This window comes from Pteropus vampyrus, unplaced genomic scaffold (assembly GCF_000151845.1).
Source record: "Pteropus vampyrus isolate Shadow unplaced genomic scaffold, Pvam_2.0 Scaffold154, whole genome shotgun sequence".
Classification (NCBI taxonomy): Eukaryota; Metazoa; Chordata; class Mammalia; order Chiroptera; family Pteropodidae; genus Pteropus; species Pteropus vampyrus.
Genome location: NW_011888935.1, coordinates 1,038,629 through 1,051,289, shown reverse-complemented (window position 1 = coordinate 1,051,289; position 12,661 = coordinate 1,038,629). Strand labels below are relative to the sequence as shown.

General features: G+C 39.6%; 1 protein-coding gene across 5 annotated transcripts in view; it reads right to left on the bottom strand.

Moving 5' to 3' along the window:
- Positions 1 to 12,661, bottom strand: part of DGKH (diacylglycerol kinase eta) — a 173,262-nt gene that overhangs the window by 59,176 nt on the left and 101,425 nt on the right. For all 5 annotated transcript variants that reach the window (XM_011369749.2, XM_023536372.1, XM_011369748.2 and 2 more), the window contains exons 7-12: positions 9,118 to 9,224; positions 8,355 to 8,480; positions 5,455 to 5,557; positions 4,169 to 4,328; positions 2,387 to 2,495; positions 2,112 to 2,251 (exon numbers count right to left, since the gene is read on the bottom strand). In XM_011369749.2, coding sequence (XP_011368051.2) covers positions 2,112 to 2,251; positions 2,387 to 2,495; positions 4,169 to 4,328; positions 5,455 to 5,557; positions 8,355 to 8,480; positions 9,118 to 9,224 — 745 coding nt within the window. The remainder of the gene's footprint in view (positions 1 to 2,111; positions 2,252 to 2,386; positions 2,496 to 4,168; positions 4,329 to 5,454; positions 5,558 to 8,354; positions 8,481 to 9,117; positions 9,225 to 12,661) is intronic.

The window sequence follows — 12,661 nt, the reverse complement described above, 5'->3', positions numbered from 1 at the left end:
AAACATAAAAGTCAAGTTCCTACTAGCTGGAAATACCGCTCTGGTCAAAGGACAGGTAAAGAAATGGGACCACCTCAGATTCCTCGCACACTCCAAGCTGCACCTCCTCCCGTGACAGGAAGTGACGGGCCAAAGACACAGCAGGAAGTGGCAGTGGAGCCGGGAGAGGGGGCGTACTGGTACCTGCCAGGCGGAGTCAGAGGCCAGAAGGTGAGGCCCCTGGCGCCTGTGTGCACTGAAGAGAAAGACTCTGGAGCGAGAGTCTGGAGCCCTGTTAGGACGCCAGCTCCAAACTGATCAGCTGTGTGACACTGATAAGAGACCCAACCCTGAGCCTTTTTGCCTGTAGGATGGAGATTATAACAGTAACTACCTGTAGGTGTATCGTGACGACTAAATGAGATGATATTTTATCTAGTAAAGCAACCAGCAGTGCCAGGCAGACCAATGTATTAGCCATTCTGACTCTCTCTGCCTCCACAAGCCTCGATTTTCATCTTTATAAAATCGTCACAATAAAAGCTTTTATTAGCCAGCCCAGTGCTGTTTTGAGGATCAAATCAATTGATATCTATGGAAAAGTTTATATAATTTGGAATATTATTAAAGTGATTTTTTTTCCTACCTGCTCTTTACAAACAGTTTTCTTAAATTAGTAAAGAAAACTCAGGAACAAAATATTCCTATGTGTCTAGTAGTGGTCTTTTTTAGCTTAAAAAACCCAATAGTTTTTTAATCTCCCCCCTTTTTTTCTTGTTTTTTGCAGGTCGGTATCAAGGAATTTCACCACAGGGGGCGCTGTTTCTCTGCTAACGACCTGGAGAAGTTTTACAACACATAAGGCGAAAGCGAGCTCACACAGGGTAGAGGAAAGTCCTAGCACTGTTTCTTAGGATGAAATGAGAGTGTGGGACTTAAATTTGCAACAAAAAGCCATTTAAAACACCTTGTGTGGTTTGGTGGGCACAGAATCAGGCAGCTGTCTAGGGAAACACCTCCAGGTTCTTTTAGAGATTGGAGGCTGAATCCACTTTATGTACCCAGACTACTGGGGTATCGATTATGCCGTACTCTTGAAACTGATATAATATTGAATGTCAACTGTAACTGGAAAAAAAATTTTTTACTTAAAAAAAAAAAAAAAAAGAGTTTGGGATAAACACAGATAAATGCTCTACAGCCCAGCTCTCTTTTTAAACATTCTGTCAGCAAAAGAACCAACCATTACAACATTACTTTATGACAGGCGAGGTTACAATTAATTCGGTTATAGCTCATTCGAGAGTAATTACATTTAGAAATGGTGGCTCCCTGATGAGATTCTGTTCTTTTCAGCAAGAGTTCCACAGATGGCTAATCTGATCAAAGTTGTTTTGACTCATGCTACCTCAGGTTTATAACGATATTTTGACATTTGTCTTCTACTTATTGGGGGTGGGGAGGTTACTGCTTACTGTGTCCTATTTTTCCCTGTACCCGAACTCCCTAAACCTAAACACTACTCCATGATACTCAGGGTACACACGTCACGACTTCTCTGTCCTACGTGGGGCATTCAGAGAGCAAGTGAAGCGACGTGATCAAAGGCGCCATCAGCACAGTGACAGTTCCTCCGTGTGACGCTGTCTTCCTAATGCTTCCCTGTCTCCAGAAAGGATTACCTTTTCCAGTATTTAGTTCTTTGCTGGTTCGATTCATTCTTAATGTGCACAATTGAGAAGAGAGAGTCTAGCAAAATCTAAAATGCATAGGTCTCTTTTAGCTTTAATGAAGCCAGAAGATGATCCCCACCAAAAGCCCCCCTCCCCAAATGAACTATTTAAGCTTTCTCTTTACCTGAACGGCAATTAGAAGGAACTGGTGACAACACGGCCCTTCCGTCTTTAAAATCATGGGTTCCTTAGACTAGTTTTCTCAGCTTTCATTCATTCACTCAAAAGATATGTCATCGAGTGCTCCTGTCTGCTGGTCTCTGTTCTAGACCTCAGGGGAAGGGTGGGGACCAGGCAGTCTGTGCCCTCACGGGCTCTCAGTCAGAAAAACCTACACTGTCGAAAAGTGACTTCCGTGTGCCATTTTCAAAGCAGGTTTAGAAGAGCACCGGCTTGTACCTGTCCAGCATTTTGGTACTGGCGCGTTCCAGCTTCTCCAGTATCTGAGGAAGTTGGGTGTCGTCATCGTAGGAACTTCCCCAGCCAAGAACTCGGGCAAGGTCATTTCCCGTACCCAAAGGCAGTACGCCCACCTGACACTGCAAGAGAGCACAGGGGGGACAGCGGGGACCTCAGAGGCGCTGAGGCACAGGGGCTGACTCAGTGCACACTTCTCTGGTCAGCAAGTGACTGTGCATTCATGCTAGCTCGCCACGGAAGGAGTTAGTACTTGCCTGTTTATTCAAGTTGAGCTTATCAATTTCTGACAAAACCCAACCTACACTTCCATCTCCTCCACACACAAGAATCCGGAAGTTGTCAAACTTCTGGAATAATCTTAAACTGAAAGTAAAAAGTATTTTATTTTAATATAAAATAAAATTCAGTTCCCCCAATTCTCTTGTTATTCTGTGTTTACTGGTATTCACGTTCGGATTAAATATAAGAACCCTTACCTATTAATTAAACCACACAATTCATTCGAGTGCAATTTGAACTCCAGATACCCTCTTACTCCTCGAAGAGGAAAGTGGGTCATGAGCAGAAAGAGAGATACAAATCGGAGGAAGGGAAGGTGAGAAATGAGAAGACGATGACACAAGAAAAGCAGCAGAACCCAGGAAAAGGACAGAAGGTAAATGAGGTGACAGGGCAGGACCAGAGGTGTGGCTCTTCTTATGAGCAGGCTGCGTTATGTCCTGCAGTGCAGATTCCAAACCAGGGACGGGGACCCAGGGCACTGTCAGTACTGGGTGGCACTCTACAGTTCCTAAGAGCCCGCCGGACCTCGCTGGGGTGTCACTTTGGTACGTCCCAGCTACTCCGCCCCTCCCCCCACCTCGGGTCAACCCTTTTTTTTCTCTCTCCCTTCATCTCAACTTTTCACACATCCCACCTCCTGAATGTCCCTTCGTCCACTTCAACTATGGTGAGAAGTCTAAACGTTACGTGATAGGGACGATCGCGAGGCGTTTCACAAAGGGAGTTCCTCGGAATCTTAGAGAACGGGTGGGAAAAAGAAATGTCAGGAATGTAAGCTACCGGAACGATGACGGATGATAGAAACGGACACATCAGAGAGGAAGGTGCAGCTGACCAGCGACAGAAGAGACAAAGGCGAGAAGAGAGACGAAATGCCAGGACCCAAACAAAGGAAAGGACGCGAGGTCCAAGCAGGTCGGGAAGGAGCTGGTGCACTGAGAACAACCAACCCCCGTGGGACCAGAAGGGCCTGAGAGCCAGCAAGAAAAAGGCAAAGGACACAAGAGGGAAGGCGCTGGAGGGACCACAGGGAAGAGGCACAAGGAGGGAAATGAAGAAGACGGGGCAGTGTCAAATCATAAAACGCAAAAGGCCCTTTCGGGCCGCGGTAACTCAGATCCCTGTTTCTACTTCTGTGTCCGTGCTTCGGGGTGACAGTGGGACCCAGAGGGAAGCTGACTTGGTAAGGAAATCATACAGGGACTGCAGGGCCCTGGTTCAAACGTGTCACCTCCTCAACAAAAATCACACACGTATACCAAAAATGAACTACGAGTGCCTCAAGGCATGGTTTCCCTCACTGAAAACACTATTTTCTTCAGATTTTAGGTTATATGACATTCTAGAAAGCTGAAATGAAAAATCCACAAAAGCATTTTAACTGACTGTTTGTCTTATATAAAAATCAATAGTAGCTTTCCTTGTAAATCATTTTCTAAACTTCTTTTGTATTTCTTCATACGAGTTTATCTTTCTCAGGGCTAAGCACCCTGTGAGTGCTTATCTGATGTAAAATATAGTCTAAAACACTTTCTCGACGAATTTAAAAAATTTCAGCACATAAGTTATGTAAATACATATATCTAAAAAGACTGTGTTATCGTTTACAATTAGAACTTTAAAAGGGGGAGGGGTGGGATGAGCAACACAGAGACGTCTCAATGAATCCACAATTTTCATGAACTGAAAAGTCAGACATATTCCATGCTCGGTGCTACATTTCATTTAAACAAGATTTATCAATAATCAATTACCCTAAATAAGGACCTCCATTCATTAAATCAAACACCTGAGCCGGGTTTAGTAACTGTTTAAATCGCCGAAGGAACTTGACTCCCTGATTATCTCCACTCTTAGAATTGACAAAAACCAACAGAGGACTAACACAGAAGCAAAATGTTGCTCTACAGAAACCTGTAAAAAAACACAGGACAAAATCAGTACGCATAGCTATCTGTCTTACACTATTGACAAAAATTCAGAGATGGGAAGAGAAATTCATAAAAATAAAAAACCTCGTTCATTACTAGAGCAATAAGTTATCATTTAGCCCCCCCCCCAAATGGAGATAGGTTTATTATTTACATGCTAAGAATATAAAATTTATCATTTACAATATGCTATCTACAATGAAAAATCATGCCAAAGATGGTAAAAGCATTAATCATAGATAATTTGAGATAAGCCACCTGCTTAACAACATTTAATCATAAGAAAAATCAAAGTCTGTAAGTTCTCATTTGTCAAATAATTCATATGTTCACATTCAGTATTATAAAATATTTTCACTGCTCCTTGATGAGGCCTGAGTGAATGTTTTAAAAATTTTAATAAACAATAGAATCTTGATATATCAGGGATGGGGAGGCAGGCTTTTAATAGTACAGGTTTAAAAAAAAAATCACATTTTTTGAGGCTTATATCCTTATATCTAGGGTACCTACTGGCATAATTTATATAAAAAGTTTGAAAATCATAAGGCACTTTATCAATGCGAAATATTAATAGCATATGGTAAAAGCCTTTTGTAATATGGTTTGCTTAAAGGAAGTTATTAGCATGCTATTCCGAAACTAACGTTGTAAACCGATTCTTCAGCATTCACAGCTAAGTTGTAAGAGTCTAGAAAAAGGGAATAAACTTATAGTAATATAAATTCCTGCAAAGAAACTACTGGAAAACAGATTTCTAAATAAGAGGTATGCTAATTTGCAGTTTCAGTTATGGAGGAAAAAAACGCTTTAAAAAATTAATCTTTTGGACTGCATTTCAGTACAGAATAATGATCTTATTTGCTGAAACGTAAAATCTAAAAGTCTTATACACAGAATTTTCACCAGTGTGTTAAATAGCTACATTAAACTTCAACTTAAAAATGTTCTTTTAAAAATCGAATGTACTGTTCAGCAATTTAAATGGAATTATTATGTAAAAACTGACAAGAATAACCAATTACAATTCTATTTACTCTAGGAAAATAAACGTACATCTTGACATTCAGTACCCCATAAATACACGTGCTTACACGGCTGGTACATACCGTCAGAATCGGTGCTGTTCAGCGCAATTGGGGGTATGATAGACACTTTACATTGGCCCAGTGGACATACAGGATGGTATAAATCCTTGCAGGCAGTATGCACCTAATAACAAACAAACTTTTAAGAATCATGAAAACAAATCACTATTTAGCTATGTTATAAATTATATTCGAGGAACTGATCGTTGACAATCGACTGCATCACAAAGTGTTCAGTAATTCCTGTGTTACTTTAATGGGACAATATTGATGCTTCTAAGGAATGGGCCACTCATTTTAGAGACGAGGATTGGATCTGGTTTGTGTAGCCTATGTGCATGATTGTCTCAGGTGAGTAGTCAATGAATGCCTGGTGGTAGCAAGGAGAAAGAAAGAGAGAGAAGGGGGTGCAGAGGCAGGAAAGGAAAGCGAGCAAGGGAGGGAGGAAGGAGAGAAGCTGACCGGTGCGCATCCATGTCATAAACCATTACAAACACTGATGACGTCTACCTTAGAAAACTCTTAGAGAACGGAATGAAAAAAAAAAAATCTGTTATTTTTCTGTAATGATCCAATTACTTTCTATTCACACCTCTTTTATGACATTTTCATGTTATTGTAGTTATAAAGTACATCTATGCCTATTTTCTCAGCTAGACTTCAGCCCTGTAAGGAACATGAAAAGGTCCTATTATTATCCACTCATCTTAGAAAGTGATGTATATCGCAGGTGCTCAGTAAATGTGTTAACTCTGTAGAAAGCAAGTTTCAAAGTCACTCAAGATACTATTGAAAACAAAAAGCACAGGCTAACTCATTAAGTAGCACCAGGTAACTTACGTACTCCCATCCAGAGCCTTTAAATGTTTGAACAAGTAAAAGCAGACGTTTCATAAAACACTTATTTAATATAGTGTTATTTCATTAGTCCTTTCAGAAAACTGGCATTTAATTAAGTATACGTCAAAACTTTTGAGAAAACAACTGAAATTTAATAGTAATTCTTGTTCTGCTGGTGACCTAATTTTGGATAGTCTCCCAATATGATTTATAATAATTAATCTAAAGAGATTTTAGAAAAACAAGCATGTACAGATAGTTTTAAAAGGAATAAAAAACATGAGAATCATAGAGCAATAAAAAATAGAAAAATATAACAATGTTAATGAGAAAAGTATGATATAATTGTATCTTCACTGTTTTTACAGAAAAGGTAAAAATATGTCCAGAGACTAGATAACAGATGGAAAAATTAGGAGTTGACTCATTAGGGTTGTGGAACTACGGGTTGGTTCTGTTTTGTTTTTACCTGGATGACCATGTTTAGACGCTAAATAGTCTGCTGCTAGAAACGCGTATTTTAAAGGCAAAATAATATGTAAACAGATAAATGATGGTGTATAGTATAGGGGGCACAGGCGATGGAGGATGTAACGAAGCTATAGTGGCTCAGAAACCCATGTGTCTAACTGACACAGGGCGTGCCAGGAATGACTGCATAACAGGATGATATTTAAGTTTGCCAGGAAAAAAAAAGGAAAAGACATCCCAGCATGCCCCCTCCTAGAATCTGTAAAATACTTCTAAAATTTTAAAGGCAGAAGTAAGAAGGCTGAGCAAGTAAAAAACCTAATTTACTCCCAACTGTTTAAAGTTCGTAAAGTTTAAAAACTACACAATACAAGTAGAAACCCATATACTGCAGGTAAATAAAACTTCAATAATACCTTCTAAAATACTGCTCATCACACGCAGTCTTCTTTCCTTTTAAAAAGTTAGAAAAGGGCAGCCAAGCTTCTCCAAGTAGATGATCGTCCCCCCAAAAAATCACAAGTGAGATGAACATTTTAAATCTTATTTAGGGATCACTCTTTTAAAATGAGGAATGGCAATAGAGGGTTTTAGGGGTGGGGCTTACGCCGAAACTCCAAAGACAGACAGTTTATCTTATATTAAATGCTGGAATATTAAATGAAGAATAACGCAACCCTGAGGACAAAGAGAATCACGTTTGATTTAAAAACGAAAAGGAAACACCGATTTCCTATGAAGACCGACTAAAACGTTGTACATCTTCTTCTCTGTGGCCTGTGGAATCAATCTTGTGATATCAACATGTCGCACTCACATCTTTTACATTTGTTGATCGACACCATACTTATTAAAAGCGATGGTTTTTCCACCTTTTTTGGGGGGTGGGGTGTGTGGAGCTAAATCCCAAGACTCAAAACAGGACAAACATCCGCCCCAAGGCGAGGCGATGGCTGTTGCAGCTGGACAGCGCCCCCTAGTGCCAACGGGAGCACTTGCAACTACTGCCTCCCGCCCTGCTGTGTCTTAGCCCCTCGCCACCCTGGGCCTGGCTTGTGTCCACACACGCAGTCCGGTCCGGAGGCCCGGCCCTCCCGGGGTCCAGCACAGACGGACGGCCCACTGGCTCTGAGTCTTCCCTCCTCTCCACTATACGCGAGAAAGTTTTAAAACGTTTACCTAAATGCAGAGTTCGGCACGTGGCCTGCTGAACTCCGCATTCTGTCTGCCAGAGAAGACAGACAGACAGACAGGATTGCCGCAAAATTACATTTTGCATGTCAATAGAAATGTGGTGTCTTTCTGTATGCAGCAGGTCGTAAAACTGGCCCGAGAACAGCAAGCCACGGAGTGTGACCAAAGCATAATGAAAAACAATAAAACTGTGGGAAAGAGGTCTTTTTTATGAAGAGGAAGGAAATGTGTAACAATCACAAGCATTACACACAGGATATTTGAAAAAGTAACCAGACGGGAAGGAATACACCTTGAAAAAAGATGAATGTTAGACGGGTGTGGGCTGGCAGGCTCTGCTGTGCCATGAAGTCTCTGCCTCTAAATCACGTAGATGAAAACGCTACAGAAAGACGCCAATCAAAAAGGACTCTCACCATCGTTTTACACCAGAGGCATTTCCAGTCCTGCAGACGGAGAACACTGCCACAGGTTTTGTCACAGACGGCACATTTGGCACTCACAGGCAGGTTACCCTCTAGCCACTGGTGGGGCATGGCCACCTGCACAGCAGGAATAAGAGAGTCAAATTAAAGACTGTGGATGACACTGTTCCTACCCTAGGGAAATATGTAATTATTTCTTACTCTCCAGAATCAATATTATGTATCGCTCATAGCATCCATTCATCCCACATTTACTGAGCACCTATTATCCCCCAAACCCGGTGGCCACACAAAGATAGGTGAAGACTAGACCCCTGTCCTTCAGGATTCGTAGTCTAGCTGAGGAGAAGGGCAGGTAAAGGCGTCATCACAGATTTGTATGCAAGGTGCAATGTGGGCAACGTTTTGAAGGAGCGGGGCACTGTTGAGAGGAGGCCCCCACATCCAAGGAATGAACAGCTGAGTCGACAATTGAGCTAAGGTTTAAAGAATATCTTAGCCCGTCGGGTCAGGGTCTACCACGCCAGCCCAGCACAAACCACCCCAAAGCCCTACTCACATTTCCCTCAAAATTTAAGAGCCGAACGAACCTATGAAAGATCTAGTTGAAAACAAGAACTCATAACTAACCAAATTCTTTCACTTAGTACTAATAGGAAATATTCCCACTTAACCTTCTGTCCTCATTTTCTACTGGGCAGAAAATAAAAGGGAGGAGAGGTGGAGTCGAGATGAGAGACGGAACCGAGCTCACCCCGTCTTCATCTTCTATGATGTCCTTCCCGATGGAGGCCAGAGTCGTCCACTTGCAGTTATTTGTGGCCCTCACTGCACACCTTTTGTGAGCCTTGAATTTACACACTAAAAAAAAAAACAAAAGGTAACCATTTCTAAATGAAGATGTGCTTTGGGACCCACGATTAAAGGAAATCAAAGCATGAAATTTTACATGGTAGTGGGACGGGGGAGGGAAAGAAAAAATATTTTTTAAAAAGTTTAAATTACTCCTCAATGATAGTAATGGTATTCTATAGAGCAAATATGGCTATGTATTTATGAAGCAATTTCATCAAGCTACAGATTGCTACTGAGAGAGATTCCACTTAGTCATACAAGAAAAACAGAAAGGAAACGAATACAAAAGAATTAGTTTTGAGGACAAGAGACAACAGAGAGAGAGAGAGACAGAGACAGAGACAAAGAGAGAGACAGACAGACAGACAGACAGAGACAGAGAGAGAGACAGGGAGGGAGGGAGGGAAAGAGAAATAAATAAAATTCAGTAATACAGAGGTGCTACTAACATCTTATTTTTTAATCCAAGTGCTGATTACATAAATGTGTTTAACTTGTGAAAAATCCAGCGAGCTGTAAACTTCTGATACTTAAAATAAAAAGTATGAAAATGCAATTCAGATAAAGAACGAGATAATTCAAAGTTTTAAATTGCAGTTTTGTCAAGAAACTATCTAGGCATCATGGGAAACAGGCTGACAAGGGTCACAAAGATGGCACTGTCCTTTAAAAGAATTATTTTGGGATGATTACATTACAATGTAGAAGAAAGAAATGATGAAGTGATAATCCTACTATGTGTATCACTAATTCTCCCCAGGCAAATTATAATAAAGGAGCCTATAAAAAAGAAGTGAGACACCAGAAACTATAAGATGTCGATGAAATAAACTGAAGAGGACACAAATAAATGAAAAGATATGTTGTTCTCATAAACTGGAAGAAATAATATGGTTAAAATGTCCATACTACCCACAGCAATCTACAGAGTCAATGAAATCTCTATCGAAACTCCAATGGCATTTTTCACAGAACCAGAACAAACAATTCTAATTTGTATATGGAACCACAAAAGACCTTGAATAGCCAAGGCAATCTTGAGGAAGAACAAAGTTGGAGGCATCATGCTCCCTCATTTCAAACTATATTACAAAGCTATAGTAATCAAACCAGTATTGTATTGGCATAAAAACAGACATATAGATAGATTGATGGGACAGAACAGAAAGTTCAGAAATAAACCCATGCATATAGGGCCAATTAATTTATGACAAAGGAACCAAGAATGTACAATAGGGAAAGGACAGTCTCGTCAATAAATTATGCTGGGAAAACTAAAGAGCCACATGCAAAAGAATGAATCTATAGCACATACAAAAATTAACTCAAACTGGATCGAAGACTTAAATGTAAGACCCAAAACCGTAAGACTACTAGAAGAAAGCACAGGCATAAGCTCCAAAAGGGACTACATCAAACTATAAAGCTTCTGCACAGCAAAGGGCATCATCAAAAAAATGAAAAAGCAGCCTACTGAATGAGAGAAAATAAATGCAAATCATATATCTGATAAAAGGTTAAGATCCAAAATATATAAAGAACTCATAAAATTCAATAGCAAAAAAAAAAAAATCCAACTGAAAATGAGGGGAGGATCTTAAGAGACGGTTTTTCAAATAAGACACACAAATAAGATGCACAGATGGCCAACAGGTACATGAAAAGGTTCTCAACATCACTAATCATCAGGGAAATGCAAATTAAAACTACAATGAGATATCACTTCCTGTCTGATACAATGGCTATTAGCAAAGAGACAAAAAATAACACGCGTTGGTGAGGATGTGGAGCAAAGGGAACCGCGGTGCAGTGTGGGTGGGAACGCGAACTGGTGCAGCCACTGTGGGAAACAGCATGATGTTCCTCAAAAGAATTAAAAACAAAACTACCATATGATCCAGCAATCCCACTTCTGGGTATTTAACTGAAGAAAATAAAAACACGCATTAGAAAAGATGTCGGCACCTCCATGTTGATTATATGACTTATGATAATTAAGATATGGAAGCAACTCCATGAATGAATGAATGAATGAATATAGAAAATGTGATACGTATATACAATGGAATATGATTCAGTCATAAAAAAAGAATGAAACCTTGTCATTTGAGACAATTGAGGGCCATATGCTAAGCGAAATAGGTCAGACGGAGAAAGACAAATATCACATGATCTCACCTATATATGGAATAAAAACAATAACAACAACAACAAAAAACAACCAAGCTCATGGACACGGAGAACAGTGGTAGCCAGAGGTGCGGGGTCGGGGGATGGGCAATATGGGTAAATGGGAGTCAAGAGGTACAAACTTCCAGTTATAAAATAAGTAAGTGCTGGGATGTAACGTACAGCATGGTGACTATAGTTAACAATACTGTCTTGTATATTTGAAAGGAGCTAAGAAAGTAGATCTTAAAAGTTCTCATCACTAGCAAAAAAGATTTCTGTAACTATATATGGTGATGGATATTAAGGACCTATTCTGGTAATTGTTACACAATATATACAAATATCTAATTAAAATAAGAGGGAGAGAAATAAGAGGAAACGACTAGGAAAGAAGCAGCACATACATGAAAAACAAGTAAACCAAATAGTAGACTATTTGAAAAACTTTCCATTGCTTATGAAAATCAGAACTTGACTACTTACCCCTCTAAGGATACAAATTATCCAAGTGTTAGTGGATAATGATGTTATATAGGTTTCTGACTTTTCAGATAAATATTTAAAGGTAGAGATCACTCCAGTGAAACTATAATAAGGTAACTTGCTAAATTCTCAATGTAAGGTGGCTCCTTTTCACAGGATTTTTGAATTTCTAACAGTAAGCCATTAATAAACTTGAAATGATAGGTTACGCATCATTCTTTTAAAATAAACTTAATTTGATGTAAAATGAAAACAAAGGGTCAGGTAAAATAACTAAGGTTTCTACAGCCAAATGTTCAAAATGCTTTAAGTATCATGAATAACCACTGGTCACTTAAACTAAACGGGTTTTTCTTTGAAAAATATTTTGTCTGTAGACGCTGAAAATGTTTCATTTACGTGATCTTTCTGTACACGGACAGATTCTTTCCTGAAAGTCATACTATTTTTGTGATAAATGACGCTGTGTCTCGAGCACAGACTCCATAAAAAATACAATAATTTTTCAATTGAGTTTTATTGCTGATAAACAATAGCGTAAAGAAAGAACGCTACAGGAAGTAAGCTTAGTTTGAAAAATGATTGCTCTGACACAAGAGACTATTTTCATACCGTGGTTAGTTAATGTCTCCAGGTCTTTTTATCTGTTGTTCAAAAGTGTGGTCCTACTTTTAAGTTTATCTGAAACACAGTCCCCAGGATTGTGTTTTTAAAGACAAATAAGTACGTGATATTAATGGTCAATAACTGTTTTCTAAGAGGCAAAGAAGGAAGTAAAAGGGCGACAG